The following is a 24,574-nucleotide window of genomic DNA, read 5'->3' on the forward strand; positions in this document are numbered from 1 at the left end:
ACACTGTGGAAGCTTGATTTTAGGAGGTAAGATGAAATACCGATTTAGAACTAAATAGCCAAACTAATAGAAAACTGACCGTGATGTGTTGGCTCAATAAAAAGGGCGGCTAGCAGCTCTAAATTAAATAAAATATTTCTCTCTATGGTGAAACAGACAAGATTTTATAACTGCTAACTGGGTTAATGACTGATTAACCCACTAGGGGTTAATCAGTCATTATGGTTAATCTTATGTTAACCATTGATTCACTTCCACTTCTCCTTGGGGGATATTGATTAATAACCTGAGTGACAAAGTTTTGTGATGCTGATCTTGCTGTAAAATCCATTATGTTTGGTTTCAGTCACTGTAACAGGTTGGCTTAGCTTCAGCGGACACAGTAGCAAGTTCAGCTGTTGGAGCTGATGCTTTTGTTTTTAGGGGTTCACTTTTCAAGGGAGTCATAATAGATCATTCCTACCGGCTAATTTACGTTAGCTGGCAGGAATTCAATTGAGAATCTGTGACAAGATTTGAAAACTGCTTTTCAGAGAGTCTCTGTCCGACTTGAGGTTCGAACTACTTTTCTGTATGCACAACAAAAGTCCCTTTTTTCCTTAAAAAATAAAACAACCAGTGAAAATCATTTACAAGAATCCCCGAATTATTCATAACTCTAGCAAATTTAGGTTTAAAGTAACTTTTAAATCTGGAAATAAATACTATGGGTTTTTTTTTTTAAATTGGGCTATCTATGGAGTCCTTAATCTTATGTCAAAATTTGTGTAAGAAGTTAAACATTGGGGTGATTGAAAAGAGTCTTTCCTATATCTCAAACTGGTAGTGCCCTACTTTTTATTTGTTGAAAATAGAAGAAGCCATTTGTCCAGTGGCTTCCCGACTTTGGAACTCATCCTTCGGACTTGAGATGGGTGGACTTTCTGGTCTCCTCTGAAAGGCAACTATGAACAGATATATATGTTTTTTTTAAATGTATTGTGAACTCTTCTGGCGTTTGTACTAGTTTACTGTCAAGCACTAAGTGGGTTTTAAATTAATACATCTAAAATAAGGCTTTAAAATATTATCATTTCGTTTTGAAATTCAAGGTGCTATTCAAATTTAATACGTTAACCACGGGTCTTAAATTTTATTATGAAACAACCAACCACGTATATGTAGGTTTTTTTCTAGTGAGAATTTTATGTCAGGCAAAAAAACAATAACAAAAACAAAACTGTCTTGCTCAGACGTTATGTGAGGCGTTTAAGGCTGTTATCGGTAGATAATCTTGCTCGCTCGTGGGGCCGCGACAAACGACAGTGACGGACGGAAGTCATCGTCACTCGGGTGAAACCAAACACAGAGCGACAAAAGGTTGAATACCACAGGCTCCAGAAATTTCATAGTTGTTGTCTACAATTATGAATAATTCTGCTGTAATTAAGCAATTAACCACTCCCTATTTTTTAAATACTCCCCCTCCCCCTCTTACTTTGGCCTTAGAAATGCCCGTCACATTCCCTATCAGACGCCAACTTCCCGGTCGAGTAACTACTCGAAGCACTAAGCTGGACGCATTAAGTCAGCTGTGTAGGATTTGGCGCTCCTCCTCACCGGGTCGGTCGGCGGCATCAGCGAGCGGCTTATCAGCTTTGATCTTAGGAACGCGCGCTGCAGCCTGACAGCGGAGCGCGAGGACAAGCCGGGGCGAACCGAACAGGAAGGAAGGAGAATCTGGAGCGGGACACGCCGCTCTCCAACTGAAGGACAAAACCCAGTGACCCAGCTGCGACTTCAATGGAAAAATAAGCGCAGATGTATCTCAAAATCGACAATATTTATTAGGAACGCACGCGAAGATGAAGCAAGCAAAATATAAGACGTGATGCCGACTTGAACAATAACTACTAGCTCAGGACGAACAAAAACCTTCAGCACGTGGGTTTTCTTCAGGCGAAACGAAAGAAAAACAACAACAAAAAAAAGGTGAAATTATTCATATTAATAAGAGCTGCGAGGATAAGACATCTGCTGCAGTTCCCCCAGTGTGTTTGTCTCATTGGTGCTTCATGAGGGCCTGGTACTCCCTCTGGTGGGAGAACAGCTGCAGGAACACCTTGTACTTCCTGTCATAGAAACTGTGGAAGGAAAACAAAAAGCCGTGTTATGAAGTTGAAATTGCATCTTGTTTGCTGATCAATTGGGATTTTTTGTAACCAAAACAAAACTGAAGACATCTTTATTAAAGCCAACAGCAACAACAACAACAAAGAAAGCACTGTGCATCTGTTTTAAATGAGCATAGATACTGTAGGTTACTAATAAATAATGAAATAAAGGTTTGGTATCATATATGCAGAGCCTCACAAAACCTTTTACAACTTTGATTGGGATTTTATTTGACAGACTCACAAATTTTCTCACTGATTATGAAGAGGCAAGAAAATTAATAAAGTTTTCTGAATGTTTTTGAAACAATGATACTTGCTATGAACTTTGCACTTCCGAAATACAGGGGTAAAAAGAAACCCCATTTTTCTTTGGGAAATAGTTTACTAAATTTGGATTGGGTGGAAATCATCTGTAAACATATCTTTTTTAACGACTGCCTCATTAATTGGATCGGACTTTGACTGAGCCACTCATAGATTACTAGTAGTGTTTTGCACGTAGGTCTGCGTACCCCCTACATGGCTTGATACAAAATCCAAGCTGCTGCTCACTGCCTGGCCATAACTTGGCAGCTTTTCGTTTTCAGATGATGGATGAAATGGTTCACTGTGGGATGTTTCTTAGCTTCCGATGCCATTTTTGACCCTAAAGGTGGTTGAAACTTCTCCACAACGTCACCCCTGATATCCATCTGTTAAAATGGCAGTCAAAGCCCAGACCCAAATCCAATTGAGATTGTTTCATGAAGACATGAGACGTGGAGCTGTAAAAGAGTATCTACAGACATCAGGAAGTCAATTTAAGACTTGGCAGACCTTCTTAATGCCACACTGAATAAAATATTTAAAAGATACAAGCGGTGTCAAACTTAACGTGTTGGTAGAATGCACGTAGCCTCGCATGGGGTTGGCAAGAGAAAGGAGACAGTGACGAAAACAAATGTAGTCCAGCCAACCGGCGATAAATGTGCACTTCTGATAAGAAGCATAAAAGCTAGCTAGCTAGTTGGCAAGAGTTTGTTAACATCGAGCCTCAATTGCCTCGAGCCAGAATACAATGGAGATGTATGCGAGCGACTCAAACTTCTGCTCGCGAGAAAAAAAAAAAACCAAGTACACACACAATATTAAATAATCCAAACAAAACAAATATTAACATAACATATTTAGGGACAAATTACATTTTTATACACAGTTAGACATTTTAAGGCCTTTATTTTAGATGCATGAATGTAATGTTGAAGGATGTGCTGTATTTGTAAAAACAGTTAAATGTATCATTTATAAATCCACTTCAGTTTATCTGCTGCTTTGTATTTGACTACCACGTAAATTTCCAAGAAAATACAGGATGTTGATGTTGTGTACTGCTTGGAAAGCCGTTTTCCTCACCTCTTGAGCTCCTGGTCTGGCTGAACGACTCGCCCGACTTTAGCCATTTTCTCCATGGCCTCCTGAGGCACAAAAATTGCAAAAGACAAACAGCACCCCATAAACGGGCATCCAGAGACATGCGTTTTAATTTCACGTCCGCCTGTGACCTACTTATCTCCCAAACACAATCCGACTGCGGTGGTTCTGGATTGCGTCGGCTCATGATTAATGCACGGAGGCCTCTCACTCCTACCTAAACCAACAAAATCCAGACAGCGGAGCCCGTGGAGCTGAGGTGGGGGATCAGACACAACAACTGCCCCATGTATTTATGGCTGAAAACAAGCTAACAGCTGCCGCCTGGTCCAAATAATAGCGCCTTATTTTTAGTCTATGTGGCTCTGAGGTTGCTGTGAAACTTTGCCCCGAAAAAAGATTTAAAGCCTTACATCTTAATCCATATCTCGCACACCAAACAGGCTCTCTGCTCCGTGGACACAGCCAGCAGAACTGAGGGAGTATCATGCGCTGGTTTCCCTCCAGCAGGTGGCGACACTGAGTCACATTTCAACAATACCTTTTAACGGAGTGCTACGCATGCTTTCCAGATCTGGGTCCTTTTCTAAGCTCTTTTACATGAATACCCAGCATGCACCTCTGTGTCACATTAAGTCCTACTGAGAAAAGAGGCCTGTATGAATTATTGACCCCCTGGGATAAAAGATTATCAAACTATACAAGTAGTCCAACCCATGCATCAAAGACACACTTTTTATGACATGCTTTAATTCTTGTTCAGTGTAACCCAGTTATAAAAGCAAGGAACTTGAAGAATTGTGGGGGAAAAAAAGCTAAATAAATCCATCAACAATAGGAAATGAAAGTCATTTTCACACTAAATTATTAACAAACTAAATGTAAAACCTGTTTAGATAATTGGCATGGAATTTGAAATCTAGCTCCTCCAGTCACACACTTTATGTTTTACTAAAAAGACTATTGATTTTTAAATATTTGCTGAAATCCAGGTTAGTGTAACTAAGAAATGTCTTGTAACGCAACTTTTATGGGCAAACAAAGTCTAATGATGTGGATTTTTAAAAAAACGTTAAGAATTAGAATAACAAATGAAATCACTGGACTTTACCAGGTTCTAAAGAGATTAAAAGCTGAGCTCAGGTCTATTAAATGCCAAAACACTGCTGCTAGTCAGTGAGCATGAATCAATCCAAAATGGAGTAGTAGTGTAACAGATGTGTGTGTGTGTGTGTGTGTGTGTGTGTGTGTGTGACTGTACCTCTATGGTTTCATAGTCCTGGGATGCACAGGCGCCCAGAACCGCTGCGCCCAGTAGAACGGCCTCGGACTGATCCGGCAGCACCACAGGAAGTGCTGAGAAGAGAAACGACGCTTAGCAACGGCTCTTTCCTGCTTCCAGACGTTCTTGCTGTTTGAACTTAGATTATTCTATTTACTCAGATCTTGTCATTTTAGGGGATCCCTTTGTGTTTTAATTCATTCATCTGTGTTCTGGGTGGTTTCCTCTTTGGGTTTATTTAACAGCTACAACTAGGCCTGTCAAAATAAACAATAAATCAATTAATCGCATGAAAAATTAAAAGAAGCTCAATAATTTTTATTTGTTTGATTTATCGATTGTCTCTTTTTTCTCTCTTTTTACCAAAAACTGAATGATAAAAGTCTTCAGTCTGGTGTTTTGGCCTCAACTATACATTTTTTGAAAGCTAATTTTGTTTACAGAGACTTCATAATTTATTTTATTTGTTGTTGTTTTTTTCTTTTAATCTATTTTGGACCAACCAAATCTCTTCCAGTTCCAGCGTTTAAATGTTAATTAGAATTTAAAGTTTATTGGTGTTTGAGAATGTGTGCTTGCGTTTTTATGCCACTATTACTAAAATGTTCTCCAATCGACAATACTATCGTTTATCGCAATCAGTTCTGGGGCAATTTATCGTCCAGCAGAATGTGTTATCGTGACGGGTTTGGGTACAACGCCAAAAACATGGACAAAAGACGCTTTTCATTGGATTTAGATTAAGCGAGTTTCAATCTGTAAGAATATAAAGTCATACAGCATTCAATGTCCACGCATGCCCTGTTCACAATCACTATAGACACATAAAATGACCACAACAAAGTCATTACTAAATGCCACAACTACAGTTTGAATTAGTCTCTGCTGTGTTTATGTCTCGGCTTCCCCCGCCTGTCAGTTTGCTCCTCATCCCAGCTGTTCCCCATCTCTTGCTTCCTCTCAGCTGTTTCCTGTTCTCTCCTGATGAGTCCTCTTTGTTCCTCGGTCAGTTACACCTCTCCCCTCCGGTTTCATCTTTCACTCGGGATCTGTTCAATGGCAATGCCTAGTTCGGGTCCGATCCAGAACTTTAACTTCGACTCGATTGCTCAGTGCACGCTTTTATGCCAGAAGGTCTGAGAGTCTGGTCCGTCTCCTAATAATTTTCACAATGACTTAGAGCGTCGTTTTTGAGGCGGGCGTCAGCTACATTGACTTGCTAAAGCCAATCCATCCGAACTGTTTCACATTCTGTCAATAAAAAACCCCCAAAACAAAACAGAGAACAGAAACCCTAGCAACAAGGAGCCTTGCTGGAAGAAAGCTTGTGACTTTGAAGCAGCAGGGATCAGAAGCTATAAGAAGAATTAGTGATGCTCTGAACAAATCTGAGCCCTTATGGAAGACAGATACTGTCCAGAGAAATCCAAAACAAGTCCAAGTTGCAGTTTCCCATACGCCATGTAGAAAGTTGCCTTCAGTGTGTGGGAGAAGGTTCTCTGCTCCGATTAGGCTACAAATTAACATTTTTTTTGGCCTAAATATAAAATTCTCCGATTAGCAGGAGGGTAAAACTGGGTTCCAGTTGCGGTCTGAACTGGGAAATTCCAACTTCCCGGCTGGAAAAATCTACTGGAAGGTCCTCTGAAATAAAATTTCCCAATGGGAAAGTGGGAGCAACTCCGACTACCACAAGTTAAGGCCAACTTTCAATATGGCTGCTCTTTGTATCTGCAGATGTGGTGGAAACATGTTTATTTTAGGAGACACACATGTAGTGCCCACAGCTCTACAAAGTAAAAATGGTGTTTGTTTATGGAAGGTAAAGCTTAAAAATGTTAATGGGCGTCACCATATTGAAATCCCGTCTTCTTAAAGTTCGGCGTTCCCACTGCCGAGGTAACCTGAATGCAACACATCACCCTGAACGCACCACATACCTGTAGCATTAGCCTGGATCTGTACAAACAGAAGGTTTTTGCTCAAGCCGCCACACAGGAAGAGGGTTCTGATGTCACATCCTGCTTCTTTCACGGAGTCCAGAATGTGACGTGTCCCGAGCTGAAAGTCAGACCCAAGAAGAAGAAGAAGAAGAAGAAGAAGAGGGTCGCCTCGTGAGCCTTTCGGTTTTGCACACAGTAGACGCTGAGAGAGTGATAACAAACACGTGGCTTACAGCGAGAGCTTGTAGCGTAGCTAAATACAGCCGGGCCAAGTCATCCACGGTTTGGGAAAGAGGCAGACCAATCACCTGCAACACAAGTCGAGTGAACAGGAAGAGGAAGGGCTGAATCACCAGCTGAACCCCGATCTGAGAAATAGCTTGTTACTTCATAAACTATTTCGCTTGTTTAGTTTTACGACACATTCAAAGAAAACATATCGATCCCTAAAGTTCAGAGGAATAAAAGGAGCTTCATGTGCCGAGAATGTGGCGCCTCACCATTCCCTTCAGAGTGGGGTCAGCGAGCGGCGACCTGTTGCCGTGGAAATCCGGCCACACGTGCAGGCTGGATCCCAGCAGGTCCACAGCAGGCGGCGAGCCGGCCATCTGAGCCAGGTGGCTGTTCAGATACGAGTAAATGTTGCCGCCTGTGAAGGGAACTCTGGAATGAGAAATAATAAAAAGTACTCTTAGGACAACTACTGGACTTTAACGTCAGCCTGATATATGGTTCACTGGGGAAAGAAAGTGTTCCTGATCAGGCCTGTCACGATGAATTGTGCTGGACGATAAACTGTACAAGAAGTTATCGCGATAAATGATAACATTGTCGTTTTGAGACCATTTTCAAGTAATATGATGAGAATGCCATAGTAGGTCAATAAAGTTTCATTTCTAGCAAATATTTAACACTGGAACTGGACGACATTTTAAATGTGCAAAATAAACAACCCAAACAGAAAATAAAATGGAAACTGAAGCCTTTGTAAACAAAATTGTCCTTCGAAAAAAGGGTCTAGTTGAGACCAACGCAGCAGACTTTAGTAGAGAGACGTGAGAAAAACAATCATGCAAATGGAAGTGATCAAACTTTAATGTCCACAATATCACTATGTTTGACACTTGGTGTGAAGTGTTAGGGCTGAAACGATTAATCGCAATGAATTGATTACTGAACTAATTGTTAACTAATTTAATGAAAAATGAATCGCTAACTTGAGCATACACAATAAAAGGAGGCAATTTGCTTTAAGAGCAACACATTCAGAACAGCTATTAAGCCAAAATTGTACAAAAATGTATACATTCTGAATTCGAGATAAAAATAACAGCTTGTAAAACATCTAATCAGAAGCGGCTCAAGTGGCATAACTTTAGTTTTACCTGCTTCAAATTCTCATGTTAAGCTATCAATTATTAATTTGTAACTTCAATAAATTCTCAGATTATCCGTTCTGATGTTAGAAGTGTTTCTTAGCTGCTAAAAATCGATGAATCGCTGCTACAAATGACTAATCGTTCACTAAAGGAGTGTTGTGTTATTGCATTTCAGTTTGGTTCATTTAAAAAGGAATTAAACTGTGATGATAACATTTGTATTTGCATCTTTTATTGTGTATATGTTGTATAACAATGGCTCCAATGGTTAAATTAAAAAACTGAAGGACATGCAAAAAAAATAACTTTCTTTGTCCAATATCAGATGCACACCTTAGCTGTTCTGTTGTTTTGTCTCTTTAACAAAAACAAAGGCAAATTTTAAAGAGGCAGACACACAGCCAACTTTTCTTCTTACAACTTGTGGAAGCAGAAAGGGACGGACTCAGGTCAACACCTGGGTGAACCTGTTAACAGGCTAACATTAGCACCACATTAGCAGTCAGCAGGACAGCGCCTCCTTCAGTCAGCTGTGTGCAGAAGCAAGAAAAACCAAGCGACTCGCCATGAGCTGACCTCTGGTTAAGCTGTTCCTGTAGCTGGGCGTAAGCAGCGTGGCCCTTCACAATGTGGTCGATCTGCAGGGAGGAGAGGGACAACGGAGGAGCAGCTGATAACAAGGACGTGAGAAACAGGTTAGCTGAGTAATGAATGAGTTACAACAAACAAGGATGGGGGGGTTTTTCTAGTGAATGAGTGCAGGAAGTCAATAGGTTGCGGTGTTTGCTTTTCGTTTTAGGTCGCTACTTAAGACTGAATGTCGGGACATCCTATGAAAAACAACGGACATTCAGAAATATATTTAATTCTTTCGGGGGAAACATGAACATATGAATTGCTATTGTGTTATTTACCTCAAGAAAGGGGATTGGATTTAAGATGAATGTTTTTGTTTTTTTTTAAACAAAAGCAACGAGGCCTATAAAACGTTGAAGGGAAACCCTGGATTTTATTCTTAAGCCATATCGCATAATTCTACTAGAAAGGGCCTGCTTTTCAGTTTCAAAAACAGGAACCATACTGTTTCAATCTCCTCAGCATGGTTAAATTTGATGTTATATATATATATATATATATATGAATATGTCCACATCTGTGAAAAGGTGACCATGGCAGGGCGTCTGACCAGGCTTCCTGTGGCACTCTGTCCTCCCTCGTTAAGCCACAGGTCTGGCACCATGGCGGACAGGTAGGGTCCCCACACCCCGGGCACAAACCGAGGCTTCTCACTGATCTGCTCATAAACCACATACATGAGTGATTATGTTTAAAAAAATAAAAAATAAATAAAAGAGACAGTTAAAAAACAAAGCAATTGATCACAGGAAGTCATGCATCCCTAAAATCCACTGACCGCCATGTGACAAGTGGACGTCCCACAGATCATCGCCATGCGCGACGTGATTGGCCAGCCCTCGCAGGGTAAATCGAAGCCTTGCACATCAGCGCCTATGACACCTGGAAGGAGTAAGACGGCGTATGGGGCTCATTTTAGATGGGAAACATATATATATATATATAGATATATATATCTATATATATATATATATATATATATATATATAAACGGAGTAAATTTCAGTAGAAAATCTTTTTTTTTTTTGTTTTAGAGAAAACTTGGAAATTTCAGAGTTCCAAAAGTCGGAAATTTTCTAGGTAAAAAACCTCAAATTTGGAGATTGATGTTAGAAAATTTCAACAACAAAAATTTCTGAGTTGGAAAAGTGTCAGCTGCCACGGCTCAGGAGCGGCAGCTTCCGACGTTCGTGGCAGGTGACACGGCTTCCGTGTCAAATTTAATATTGAATAGGAAAATGTTGATTTCGAACAAACAAAAAAATATATAATTTATAAAAAACAAAACAAGAATACATATGCAACTCTGGAAAAAACTTAAGAGATCACCGCAAAATGATCACTTTCTCTGGTCTTACCTTTCTAATAAAATGAACATTGCTCTTTTTTTTTCTATGAACTACGGACAACGTGCCTCTGAAATTCCAAGCAAACCTTTATTTGAAGAATATGTGAAATGGTCAAAATACTGAAAAAGACCTCATATAATGCAAAGAAAACAAGTTCATATTCATCTAGACACAACAACATTAATGTTTTAACTCAGGAAGAGCTCAGAAATCAACATTTGGTGGAATAACCAGGAGGTTTCCAACAGGGTTTGGTGTAGTGGGCTCTTCATTTTTCCGAAACTGGGAGAAAAGAAAAAAAAAAAAGACATTTTCTAGAGATTTTTGGCAGAAATTCACTCCTCCTTTTGAATTCTATCTGGAACGTGCCTAACACGCCATCGTACAGTAGTTTTAATCAACGAATATCACCAAACTACATGCAGAAGTGGAGCAGGAAATCAGCTCCCCAGCCTCCAGGTGGGACTCAGCGACGACACCGGCTGCTGCAATAATGTTTTGCAGAAGCTGGTTTGTGTTTTATGGGAAGAGTCCTCGCTGCGTGGCGACCTTCGGTTCGGAGCGATTCGACCCCTGACCGACGCAACAATACGCGGCTGGCAGAGGTCCCGACCGCGGGTCAGAGGTCAGGGTTCAGCAGCGGGTGTAGCTCGCGGAGCCAAAGCAGATGGTTGGGATTCCGGCGCTTCCCCCTCCCACACCAAAGGTTGTACATTTTGCTTTTACTTCAGTCATTTTACTATGGAGGATCTCCACTGTTACTTGCGTAAAATGTCTGGATTTTCTCCCCGCTGGATGAAAAACGAACAAGTCTTAACCAAAACCTCACCTGCAGCCTTTGTTAAAGTTTTTTGGGTTTTTTTGTTTTTTTACTGAAAGAAACCTTTTTGGAAAATTTTTAATTTGCCCGATTTATTTTTTTTGTTACTTATAGAAATTATTGTCATTCTTGTCCCTTAAAATATCTAAATTTCCACTTACTTTTTATGATTTAGAAATATAGAAGACATAATGTAAATATTAAACAATTAATCATTTGACAGTTACTCATTACATGAGCAGATTTTAACAAATACCTTTTACTCTCCTTGAGTAAGTTCTTGGACGGCTACTTTTACTTTTATTTCAGTAAAAATATGTCGAAGTACTGCTACTCTTACTTGAGTACAATTTCTGGTACTCGACCCGCCTCTGTTTCTGATTGTTTTGTGTATTTCCGTGATGCTGAGATGTCCTACACAAATAAACTTGATTGACTGATTGATAAAGCACTGATTTCACTTGATACGACTTTTGAGGCTGCAAATCCATGAACATGTCTGCAGCTCAGTGAGGCTCAGTGAGGCTCAGTGAGTCTCAGTGAGGCTCAGTGAGGCTTGAACGACGCCTGTCCCAACGTACGCTCCTGTTTGCGTTCTCTTTGCGCTCGCTCTGCAGAAACGCCCCTCAGTAAAGGGGTTTTTTCCCACTTTCTGCTCCTGCAGGGATTCGGATAATAACCAAACGCTGCTGGCAGAAACCTGTCCTGGACGTTTACAACGAGAAACAAGTATTTTTCCAGAGTTGGATTCTTGCTTCGTGGAGGATGAGGTTTTTTTTTTTTTGTTTGTTTGTTTGTTTTGTTTTTTTTGAGACGCCTCAGTGAGCTGGTACAGTTAAAATAAGTGGCTTCAGTCTGGACACGACTTTTGTTTCCCTTTTGTCTCCAGTGGGTGTGCTACCTAAGCCTCCGGCATGAGCGTCAATGAGCGAAGCACCGACTGCTGTTCCTGGGGTCAGACCCAGATCTGCTGCGGCCTGCGGGGTCAGGCCTCCTGCCAGAGGACTTCCTGGAGAACACGTCGCACTGCCTGGATGGAAAAGCATTGCAACGTTGGAAGACGACAACCAAAATGAAGCCAATATTTGTGAGAGATATGAGATTTGTTTATATGTTCTTGCCTATTTTGGAGAAATTATTTTCCAGAAGATCCGCCAGTCCAATGCTAATCCAAAAGCTGGGATCCCAGCCAGATGGAGGACAATATGTCCACTTACACACTAGAGTACATAAAGACCTGAGGGACAGCGGGGGAGAATAACACCAGATTACATCACACATTGGGTGAATTTTGATATCTATCCGGTTATCGACTGCTGAGGACACAAGATCCGAAACATTTTGACAACAACAACAACAAAAAAAAAACACAGACAACTTTTTAAATCTGTCCTGCTGCTCTGTTTTTACTCCAAGAAATGAGGTCGTTGTTCCCAAAACAAAAAACCAAAACACGCAGTTTGGTATCCACACAGGGAGATTAAAAACAGCGAAAGTATTAATTCCTCCTGAAACTTTGCGTATTTTGCTACTTTATAACGACGAGCCCCATGTGTATTTCAGTTTCACTGCAAAATCTCAAACTCTTTACCATTTTGTGGTCCAGTTTCCAGTGCAAACATCTTAAAATAAGACAATACACTTACTCCTCAATATTGATGAAAAATTAATTCCTCTGTTGGCAGATTATTTCACTTATGAGAAAAATGTCTTGTTATAAGTGAAATAACCCTTTATCTTGCTGAACAGCCGTCTCACTCCAAGTGTACTAAGACATTTGCACTAAAACTAGACTAAAAATACTTCAGATTTTCTGAAAAAGGGCAAACCGGAGGAACTGCAGACATCCACAGGCTGGAGTTCAGTGGATAAATGAATTACTACTCAAGCACTCCACAAATCTGAACCTCTTCAGGGAGCGTCGAGACTGAAAGTAACCGTTCAGAGAAACGCTTGCCACCAGCCGTGCAGCGGACACAGCTCCCTCGTCTCATGAGACCTGATCTGAACTTCCTGACCTGTTTGCAATAAACTCACGTAGCGAAGCACGGTCCTGGCAGAATCATGCAGTGGGCGCTACTTTGCTTCAGCGGGGACAGAACTTATCCGTCGAATCTCGAAAGAAATAAGTAAATACTCGAAACCAATTGAGAATGTGTGGAAAGACTTTAAAGCCCTCAAAATATTTACATGTAGGTCAAACGGGTCCATCAGGACACCTATGTCATCATGACAGGTCAGGGGTTAAGTTAAACATAAGCTGTACAAATGTCAAAGAAGAACGGGCAGAAACGCCAAACTCATGAAACGCCTTCCACTTTTCGATTACGCACTACTTCCTGTTGATCTTTTCATGTGAAACCCCAGTAAAACAAAGCAAAACGTGTGACTGTAACGTGACAAAAGTTCAAGAGGTTTGCGTACGTTTGTGTGTGTATAACATAAAGCAGAGGGAGCTGACCTCGTTGTGGAGCCTGTAGCTTTCCAGGACAGGAAGTCTGGCAGGTCAAAAAAGTGAGCGGCTTTGTCCCAGCAGCTGTCCTTTAGATTCTGACAAAGAGGCAACGAGAATCAGCAGCTGCTGACGGCTGACTCACACTGTAGATGAGCGTGCGTCATGCAGACTTTAACATCGCCACCAAACAGATGGAAGCTGGTGGACTGTTCAAAAGTATGTAAGATAACCAGCTAGTTAAAAAAAACAACAACACACACACACAGAGCGCAGAGGAAGAGGTGGTGACCTTCCTCACCTCTTTCAGCCAGAGGAGCTTCGGAGGTTGCATCTCCTGCGACATGATCCCGCCCACCCTGCTCAGGACCCTGTGTTCGGTGTCTGTTATGCGATCCGCCTGCTCCGCAGCGCGATGGTCCATCCACATCACCACGTTCTTCTGCGGGTCGCCTAAATTACAGGGACCAAAATAAATAAAGAAAAATAAATAAATCAGGAGAGAGCATTAGGTTTTTGCGGACACTGCATTTTGTTCATCTGAAGTCAGCTAGGAGGGAAGAAGCATAAATTTTAGTTGCTGAATGCGTTCAAGACAATCACCAGACTAAAGGCTGAAGATGACAGGAAGCTAGCTAACACGCCGCTCACCCTCATGAGTGACTGGCACAGGCTGGAAGCTTTCGTCCAAAACTACGAGAGAGCAGGTGGCGTCGAAGCCGACGCCCCGGATCTGGTCGCTCTGCACCCCACTGGTCACTTCCTGCGATAAAACAGAGCCAAAACGGCATATAACCACACCACTGGTCACCGTGTATCTGTAAAGTAAGGAACAAATGTTTGATCAAGTGTTGGATTATCACAGAATGTTCCACCATAAAATAATCTATTACATTTCTCAAACAATTAGCAACACTAAAGGATATTCAGATAATATTTTTGTACTCTTAACCGGGTGAATTTTAACTATAGAATCTGTACAGCTAGCTAACACAGTATTTTACACCACATGATCCACGATGCTTGTCTTCCCTTTATACACCTGGTGTCGTCTCATAATAAAGATATTAAAATGTAAAAACTTGCTTAAATTGCTAATAAATTTAAGCAAATAAGCTGTAGCTAAACTGCTTTGACAAAAATAATTGACAACCTAATTTACCTCATTTCAGCTAGCTGAACCGCTAGCTAAAATGAGGTAAATGTTAGATTAAATCACACAAAAAATGCTGCATGTGAAGAATTTTTAATACAGGAAATTTGGTAAGACACAACCTAAGCATGAGCAGTAAAATAAGACTAGAATAAAATGAGGGAAACATTTAGCAAAATGTAAAGGAGGATGCCTAAGCAGGCAAATGATGTTAGCTAAAAAAAAAAAAACAACAACACATAGCAGTGGGAATGTTTTCTAGACAGATTTCAGCTGGTTTCTTGGCTTTCTTTGTCTTTTTGCGAATCTGTTTCTACATGTGTTCGATACTTATTCTCATTGATTTCTTTGTGTTTTACTTGAGTGTCCCTCTATACCCCGCCCCCAACATCTGGTCTAAAGGTTTTGTCAATGTAAATATTAGAAATATACTTTTTGAAAAAAAAGAAAAATAAATTAAAAAAAAGAAAAAAGAAAAAGGTAGACATGTTCAATGCTTACTTTACCAGCTGTATATAAAATTATTTTCAAGTAATTACAGCATTGTTGATTATTTATTTCAGTAACCCAATTTATTCAGTAAATCCCATCATATAGATTAATTAAACGCATGCTGTGAGGCCTGTGATTTCTGAAACCTGAATACATTTAGGTTTGAAATAAAAATAACACTTCACATACAAAAATGTGGACTTAATGAAACATATCCTTATCTGCTAAAAGATTGTTTTCCAAAAAGTACTTTTAATCTGACAAACGAGCCTCATTCTAATGGGTTAAATTGGATTGTACAGCCTTATCCTGACTGACACCTTCAAACAATGGGTAAGTTTTAATCTTTGGAACCTCTGCAAATTATAACAGATGTGAGCAGGAGGGACATATTTATATTTCAGGTGTACAGGATGTATGTCACGTTAAAGATGGAAAAGGTTTTGAAATAACTTACTTTTATAATGCTACGTACACCTCTGGGATTTGGGCAGTTTGATAAAGCGATTATCAAAGAACTCATGTAGGATTGAGTCCTTTGATACCAATTCTGTTTTTCATTTTACCATCTCTTGCACGGAGATCTTCCTACCTTGACCACTGAGCAGCATTTCTGCCATATCTCTGTGGAGGACTGGACGTAGTGCTCCGGCTGGGGCTTCCAGATGGTGATGGGTTCCTCTGCGGTGGTCTTCAGGAGCCCCTCTCTGGTCACCAGTGCAGCCCTCACACTGGCAGTACCCACATCAACCCCAACATAAAAGACCTCCGCCATGTGGAGCAGCCGCCGAGGATCCTCCGGTCAAGAATCGACCTGGGTGCACTGTTGAAGAATAAATAAAATGTTGACGCCAGAGTGAATGAATGAGTCATCTCATTATTATTTTGATTCCTTTATTCATTAATGAATACAGAAAGACTAAAACTGTAGCTCGCAGCCTTATACGCCGTTATCCTTACGGACACTTGTTGTCCTCAGTTTGAATAACAGAGCTGCAGATTTACACCAATCAAAAGCGCAGAGTGTATTTTGAATACCGCGTGCAGAAAACCTCCCCCAACCAATATCGCGTTTGCTATCAAACTCAAATACACGGAGTGTTTACCCGAAAATCTTATTTCACGGTAGAGAGAGAGAAAAACGTTTAATCACATACAAGTTTCTTACCATGAACTTTGATATGTACAAGACGGTAGGATGAGACGGAACGCGAAAGCGGCCAAAAAGGATAACATTCGCATTTTTCTTGTCGAAGCAAAACAAACCCTGGAGACCCTAACCACGCTGTTATGATTATAAAGAAAACCATAACATTGTAATAAGCCATTTTAATTCTTATGATAGGTTACCTAAAAAAATAATAATAATAAAAAAAACGTACATTGGCGTAATAATAAGTTATTTATTTACTTATGTATCACATCTTTTACAAATGTCGGTGTCCCTGTTATATCATTTTTACTAACTGATAAAATAAAATGTCAGCTCTACAAACACACGTTGACCATTGATTACATAGCTATTACGATTACATTTCAGAAGACTGGGCTTTTTCAGACAGTGGAGGCAAAGATTCAAAATAATCACTTACCTTATGGTCCACGCCACGTCACAGGTTCAACAAAACCAGCATGAGAACTAAATATTCAGCGAAATACGGACGTTTATTTTAAATATCTCCAAATTATGCTTCAGCTTCCCTTCTTGTAATAACTTTAAGCTGGTCTCTAAGTATTGATCGTTCAGGTTTCATGACGTTCTTTTAGACTTTTCTTTAGATCTGTCAAATGTTTGCGACTGCAGCCATTAGATAGTGTGATATTGATAATATTACATATTACTTCTTTATTGATTTGATTTTGACACCCATACTGAAGTAAAAAACAAGACAAACATTAAGTTTGTTGTTTAGTAATGACTATGTAAGAAAATCTTTCTGAATCCAATTCTTGTTTTTTTTTTTTTTTTTTTTTAATAATAAATTTATAAAGCATTGGAGTTGTTGTGTTATAATAATAAAAGAAGATAATGAATGAACATAATTTATTAATTTTCAAAGTCTGCCCAGAACTGTATGCCACTGGCTTGGTAAAATAATTGACAATATTGATCGGGAATCATGTCAAAGCAAGTACGCGGAAATATCGGTGATTATTTGTTACACGCTGTGATGCGTAGGGACCGTGAATCTCTGCTTTCTCTCGTACACACGCAAACACAAATGAAGTTTTCTCAAATCCTCCATGCGGTCTTTTTTTTTCTTCTAAATAACCGTGTAGTGGTATTAAACAGAGTTCTTGTGCGGATGAAAGGTCAAAACGTATGAAAGTGTGTTATCGAATCGCTCAGAGTTACAAAAACATAACCTCGCTCAGCCGAATTGATTTCTCCGCCTTTGTTCACAAGGAAACAACTTTTCAACAAAACAGACTGTTGAAAAGGACAGAAACATAGTCAGTCAATTAAAACTACCTAACTTTATCTTTCTTCCCTCTGCAGTTGTGTTCTTTACTTGAAGCGGCTGTCTAAAGGAGGCGGCGTGGGCTGAGAGCCCTGTGTTTGGGCCATTAATGGTCAGCAGACGCGGAGGCACAGAGGAAAGCCGAAGCAGCAGGGCAGGAAGAAACAGCTGCTCTTCAACAAACAGCGCAGACAGTGTTTGATCTCATCCGTCTGTCTCTCTCTCGGAGCCTCGGGTTGGATCTCCTCTCGAGTCCACGCGTGAAGGTAAGCAAAACTTTGCTCTGTTTATACATCCAACACACGCACCATAACCTCTCTCTCTCTCTCTCTCTCTCTCTCTCTCTCTCTGTGTGTGTGTGTGTTTTGCTCGGGTGGAGGAATCCCAGACCATTCCGCCGCTGCCGGGAGGCCGATGGCTTTCAGCTTCCGACTGGAAAACTGTGCGGAGGAAACAGCTGGAGGGAAAAGCCAACAGAGAAACAGGAAGCATGGCCGGGGCCAGTGTGGTACTTATATGGGAAATGAGTATTCTTTGGACCTGACACAGGTGCACGGAGACAAATTCAGACATGGTGTCTTAGAAATCTCTAACCTGTGAAGAGACATGAGAGTCTGAGTAGAACAAATGCAGAGATGGATGTGTTTTCTACTACAAAGGAGGCAAAAGACATTTCTGAGGAAACAACCACTGGGGGGTCCTTAAAGCTGCAGTGTAACTTTTACAAAAATATGTTGTTTGACATTTATTAAAACTGTCACCATGTCATGACAGTTTTGGTACGAGACAGATAATATGTCATGAAGAAAAACAAACATCCATCTTCTCCCGGTGCTACTACAGAAGTCTACAGAAACGCACCGCTCCCAGTCGGACAACCAATCAGAGCCAGAAGGAGAGTCTTAGCGCTGCCAATCAACCTCCGGTACGCTGCTCAAGGTGGAAAAACAAGTTACCGTCACGGGAAAACAGTTTATCCGCCGTAATCCGTGGCTATGCTAACTACCTTCGGCATTCGTGGCAGGCTATGTTGTGATGAGCCAGCTTTATAGCTTAGTAGAGAGCACAAAGTGTGATGGACAGCGCTAAGACCCTCCCCTCATGACTCTAATTGGTTGTTTCTGACTGAGTGGTGTATTTCAGCAGTTAGTTTTTGTTTTGATTTTTACAGATTATTTGTCTTGTACACTATATTGTGACAACAAACTCGTAATTCTAACAAATGTGTAAAAAAAAGAAAACACTTTTTTTAACATAAAAGTTTCATACTGCAGCTTTAACGTTTTGAACTACTTCTAAACAACAGGTTTTGCGACAACACTAGCAGTGTTGACTTGAAGCGCCTCTGGTTATCCCATCGGGGCTCGCTGACTTATTTAGTTGGCTGGAGAAGAACATGTTGAATAATAGAGTGAGGGAAACCAGCCGGACTGGACTGCAGCTACACAGAGGCTTCAGGCAGCAGTGCAGACCCAGAGGGCCTTGCATGTGGGAGTCACAAAAACTGGCATGCTTCACATTTTTTTTATAAGTCTGAATACCTCGGATGTACGGGCGAACTCTGCGTTTTCCTAAGCATTGAGGCCGTTGGTTGTTTGCAAAACAAACACAAAGATATCAGAAGTTCCTCTACGTAGAATACGCACCGCACTCATGCTTGCCAAAACATTGACTGGATAAGCAATTCATTCGAACAAAAAAAAAAAAATCAAAAAATCAAATTCAGTATGAACAGATTGAACTTGTTTTTATTTTTTTGTAAAGTGCCATTAAATCAAATTTGTTGTGAATTAATCCTATATAAATGTACTGAAGTTGCTTGTTCTACGATATTTTGTGTAAATCCATAAATAAAAACCTATACAAGATTTTTTTTAAATCTATTTTATATAAACAACCTGCTGTTCATATAAATGATTGTTTCTGAAATCATAAGTTGTAAGTATTTTTTTTTCCCCCCCCCAGGGCTCTAGTGTTCCTTATATGACAGTAGGCTGACAGGAAGGGGGGAAGGAGAGGGAGGAAGACATGTGGCAAATGTCGGCCGGGTCCGGGAATCGAACCCGCGACGGCTGCATCGAGGACTCAGGGCCTCAAAATGTGGGTTGTGCTATCCCCTACGCCACCACAGTACACCCCATTGTAAGTATTTTTAAGGGAAACCAGTTTACATCAATACACTCAAATTTGTGTTTTTTTTTTGTTGTCGTTGAGACATCTAAACGTGATTTATTGATTGGACAAGAAAAGGATGTCGGATTTTCTGTTGCTTTGCTAAATTAATTCAGATTTTACTTGGTGGAGCATAACTACGTTTCATCATTTGGTAAACATGATTGGGCAAAGATTAAATGTGAGGTTCCTCAAAGCTCCATCCCGGTGCCACTTTTATTCAAACTCTATTTATTTCATTAATGCAACTTCACTGGTTCAAAATCTTTTTTTTCGTCTTTTTTTTTTGGGAATGTGAGAGAAGTCCTTCACTTTCCCCAATAGTTGGTCAACTCAATTATTGGACTTTGTGTGATGTCACCGACCCAAATACTAATAAAATAGGAAACATATCTTATGAAATCCCTCGGTGGAAATCTACAATTTATCCATCAGCTGTACTTTTACTGTCTGCGTACATTTTGTTAGTAGAAGAAATACGATTTAATGAAGAAAAGACAGTAGGGATTTATTTTCAGTATATTATGTTGTTTCTACAGGTGCCTAAAATTATATCAAGAAGGAAATTACATCTCATCCAAAATGTTGCTACCAAAGTTTTGACCGGTATTAGGAAATGAAACATCCCTCAACAGTCTTTGTGGCACTCTCTCTCTTTCTCAGAAAGAGAGATTTAAAAAAAAAAAATCTTCTAATATCAATAAATGAACCAAATTTATTTCAGTTGTTCGCCAGCTAAAACCCACCTGGATCTCTGGTCAGCAGGGACCTCTTTCCATGAATTCCCAGAGCCAGAACTAATTAAGCGGGAGGCATCATTTAGTTTCTGAGCCCCTCAGCTGTGTTGGCTCCTTTAAATCAGGACTGGAAACACATAAGCTTTTCATTAATTAAAAAAATAAATAAATCAGTCTATACTCATTTGTTTTTATTTGCATTTTACAGCTTCTTTTTATGCAAAACCTAAACTATGATACACTGATTCTTAAGCACGCACTGTACTTTTGAATGTACTTTTCATGCAAAGCACTTCAAAGTGTCTACAGGACTTGGGATAACATTTCCATCTGCGGGTTTGACACAATCTGCAAAACTGCGACTTTAAGAGCGTCTTCCCTAGAACAAAAGCACTCTTGATCTGGGTCAGGCTCGTCATCTGTAGTCTATCTTTAAACAGACTTTCACGGCCGAGCACCGCTCACTTCCTGAACCGCTTCATCTTTCTATGCCTATCCGTACGCAAAGAAAAAGAAAAGAAAAATTCACTCCCGAGACTTTTGCGCTTTGACACTTAAATTTGATCCCGTAAAACCCGAGTCGTGGCGACAATAATCGTATAAAAAGTGTCGTGATCGGGACGGACAAATAGAAGTTGAGCGGGCAACTAAATATTCAAAAACACTACGTAATCCCAGAGTACATTGCTGCTGCGCCTTGCATTACCTAATCCCATAAACCCTCGCGAGGAGAGGCGGGGACAGGGCCGGTTGTCGGAGCAACACACATGTCATTAGACGATCCCCGCCCGCTCTCTCGTCTCCAGCCAATGACGGGGCGTAGAAATGACATCATTGTTATTTTCAGTGGGGCTGCAGCTTAGAGGTGGATAAAGTTCGTCTCCACGTTGGAAGTGATTGAAAGTATTACCCGTTTTCGGAGTGTTATTATTATTATCATTTTAGTTATTAGAACGGGAGGACAATCCAAAACAGGAGGCTTGACGGGGGGTAGACGCGCAGAAGCTCGGCGGCGGAAGAAACGTTTTTATTTGTCGATGACCGCACGGTTCACAAAGGAAAACTTTTCTCGGGACGCAAAGTTGTCAAGTGAGTTGAACTCCCAACAATAGGCAGCATCCGCCTCGGGACGCGTGGACAGATCGTCACAGAACATACCGTAAAAACAATAGAAATCTGACTCTTTGTTCAAACTCTACTATTTGGACGGGATTTAGAAGAAAAGTTTATGTCTAGAAAAATCCGTAAAATGGAAGCGACGTTCTACGACGAAGCTGTAAATGCCTCCAACTCCCAGCATGACGGGGCGGCTGTGTACGGGTTCAACCCCAAAACACTGAAACAAACCATGACCCTGAACCTAAACGACCCGAAAAACTTCAAGCCCCAGCTGGGGGCGAAGGCCCTGGACATTCTCACTTCGCCTGACGTCGGTTTACTGAAGCTGGCGTCGCCGGAGTTGGAGAGACTCATCATCCAGTCCTGCAGCGGGCTGACGACCCCCACCCCGACCCAGTTCATCTGCCCCAAGAACGTCAGCGACGAGCAGGAGGGCTTCGCCGAAGGGTTCGTGAGGGCCCTTGCTGAGCTCCACTACCAGCAGATCCCCGCCGCCCACCCTGACGCTCAGACCGGCGGGACCAGCGGGGTGGCACCCGGCTCGGCTCCGTGCGAAGGCGGCGGGATTCCCTACAGCTGCACGGTGCGCACGGAGCCGCCCGAATACACCAACCTGGCCGGTTTTAGCCGAACCGTGGGCTCCGCGTCCGCACCTGTCGCGGAGAGGCACCCGCCTACAAGTTACCCTGGAGCCCCGCAGCCGCCACACAACCACACGGACCACCAGCTGGCGGCATCGGCGCAACAGCAGCAGCACCCGCGGTTGCAGGCGCTCAAGGAGGAGCCGCAAACGGTGCCCGAGATGTCCGGTGAGACGCCTCCGCTCTCCCCGATCGACATGGAGAACCAGGAGCGCATCAAGGCGGAGAGGAAGCGCATGAGGAACAGAGTGGCCGCGTCCAAGTGCCGGAAAAGGAAGTTGGAGAGGATCTCCCGGCTGGAGGACAGGGTCAAGAACCTGAAAACCCAGAACACGGAGCTGGTTTCCTCCGCCAACGTCCTAAGAGACGAGCTGGCTCTGCTCAAGCAGAAGGTCATGGATCACGTCAACAGCGGCTGTCAGCTCATCCTGACGCAGCAGCTCCAAGCCTACTAGGCTGCGGTGACTGACGGAGCCAATAAGGGACCAAATGCAACTTCAGATGGCTGCTTGAGACCTTCCACCAACTTTTTCCCCACTCCCGACAGCACACGGACACGAACTGTTTTGGCTTGGTCGGTGTAAAAGGAAGCCAACACTTGTCATGTTGCAGACGCACAGAACTGAGTGAAACTTTTGCTCCTATAGTCTGCCCACTTATGAATTTCACTGCATTTTTTTTATTATTATTTCTACAAGAACTTGTAGGTCACGTGTGGAAAATATGCACCTCGTCACAGGAACTGAGGTGGCGTGGTGACACAGCTGCACACGGTGAAACACAATGACAGCTCGAGTTTAGCTCTGGAGCTCGCGCACCATTTAAAGAAAAAAAAAAAGAAACACTAACAGCTTTCGCACCTTCCAGACGGTTTTTATTCTTATCATCTTGTAGGTGTGTGTAGCTTACTGACAGCTGCCTTACTTTCAGAACACTCTTCTTCATACGACTTTTTAATACGTGTGTAACTTGTTAGCCCTAAAAAAAACCCATAACTCTTTGTAATATTTGTACGCTGCATTTTTGAGCACTTAAATGTAAATAAGGCTAAATGAATAAAAGAAAAGTTGAACATACATGCTAGCATTTTTGTCTAATTTACAAGGAGCGAGAAGCAAAAGCGGCTTTTGTTATTCCAGACTCGGGAACAGACGGGGACCCTGAGTCATTCTGTGGCGTGTGAGGCGCGAGCGCTCATTGGACAGAGCCCGACTTCCGGAAGTAAACCGCAGGGAGCCCAAATATGGGAAGGTGACTCGAAGTGCGCACCGGGAAGGCTGCGCGTGGCTGAATCACTGGCCTCCTCCCGCACCCTCTCCCTACTCTGCTGCTGGTGACTCCTACAAGTAACCACTGGAGCAAATGCAGCTCTGTTTACACACTTAAGTGCGTAGTAAACACGCAATGTATAATTTAGCTTAAACAAAATTACTTTTATTTATAACTATGTGAAATATATATATATAATATATATATATATAAAGTGTAACCATATATAACATGTAGAAACACTGAGGATCACCAACACTGCCACTAGAAACCAGTAAATATTAGGAGACATTCTGGATATTATGTTTCAAGATGAGTTCAATGCACACTGTAAACTTCAGCTCTTCTCCAGACCAGATTCCAGCATTTACTCTGAACATCGCAGATGCTGAAATTATTTAAGCATTTTCTCATATACAGCACTTTACTGAAGTATTTTTTTTATTTTTTTGTTTATTCATTTAACAATTTTCACATCAACATTGCAACCTAAAACCTTATAGTACTTTGCTAGAAAGTTCTGATTTAATCCTAATTTGTCAACAGAAGACCTCTTATTTTTACAACTAAAAATCTGAAAAGTGTGGTGTAAATTTGCTTAAACCCTTGTCTTCTATGTCCATTTTTTGAGGAATAGCTTTTTACTGCAGAATTGGCACCATTATACAGAGGTATAATGGTGCCAATATGTTTCACCGGTTTAAGGTGAGATTAAATTATTTGTAAAGGTGGTGGGGGGGGGAGTGTTTGCCACACTTCACAATTACTAGGTACTAAAAAAAAAAAAAAACTTACTTAAATTTGTAAAGTAAAACAGGAAACAAAGGAACCTTATGCTATTTAGGAAGAAGTACTAAGTATAGTGTACCGACTGTAAAACCGTACACAATCAAACCTGGTACAGTTGACAAATTGAATCTGTTTTAAAGATTTTTCTTTAGTAATTTTATCCAATTTCTAATAATTAACATTACTTGCAGCTTCGTAAAGGTGGTGGCCCTTGTTTGGACATCCAGGATGCAACTGGTTATCCCTTAAAGCAGCAGGTTAGACCTGAAGAAGAAATTCCCGCAAGAAATCCACCAGAAGCATAAAAGTATTT

The 24,574-nt window shown here is 41.2% G+C and overlaps 2 protein-coding genes across 4 annotated transcripts; one reads left to right on the plus strand and one right to left on the minus strand.

Annotated features, from left to right (window-relative positions):
- Positions 1–1,803: 1,803 nt before the first annotated feature.
- Positions 1,804–16,308, minus strand: fggy (FGGY carbohydrate kinase domain containing). 3 transcript variants are annotated; one of them, XM_044134723.1, is made up of 16 exons: positions 16,241–16,308; positions 15,665–15,895; positions 14,079–14,190; positions 13,729–13,880; positions 13,437–13,525; positions 12,097–12,212; positions 11,877–12,005; positions 9,585–9,688; positions 9,357–9,464; positions 8,747–8,808; positions 7,292–7,454; positions 7,025–7,099; positions 6,789–6,909; positions 4,828–4,922; positions 3,549–3,610; positions 1,804–2,123 (listed from the first exon to the last, which is right to left on the minus strand). In XM_044134723.1, exons 2-16 carry the CDS (start codon positions 15,845–15,847, stop codon positions 2,042–2,044), a joined length of 1,653 nt encoding a protein of 550 aa, XP_043990658.1. In that variant the 5' UTR covers positions 15,848–15,895; positions 16,241–16,308; the 3' UTR covers positions 1,804–2,041. The 3 variants fall into 3 exon arrangements, with proteins under 3 accessions (XP_043990658.1, XP_043990659.1, XP_043990660.1); XM_044134724.1 differs by lacking the exon at positions 16,241–16,308 and adding an exon at positions 16,179–16,226; XM_044134725.1 differs by lacking the exon at positions 16,241–16,308 and having other exon boundaries at positions 14,079–14,245; positions 15,665–15,798.
- A 4,928-nt stretch (positions 16,309–21,236) lies between these two features.
- On the plus strand, positions 21,237–23,279 carry LOC122841430 (transcription factor AP-1-like). Its single transcript, XM_044134726.1, has one exon. The coding sequence runs from the start codon at positions 21,672–21,674 to the stop codon at positions 22,656–22,658; it is 987 nt and encodes a 328-aa protein (XP_043990661.1). The 5' UTR covers positions 21,237–21,671; the 3' UTR covers positions 22,659–23,279.
- Positions 23,280–24,574: the final 1,295 nt, after the last annotated feature.

This window comes from Gambusia affinis, linkage group LG12 (genome assembly GCF_019740435.1).
Source record: "Gambusia affinis linkage group LG12, SWU_Gaff_1.0, whole genome shotgun sequence".
Taxonomy (NCBI): domain Eukaryota; kingdom Metazoa; phylum Chordata; class Actinopteri; order Cyprinodontiformes; family Poeciliidae; genus Gambusia; species Gambusia affinis.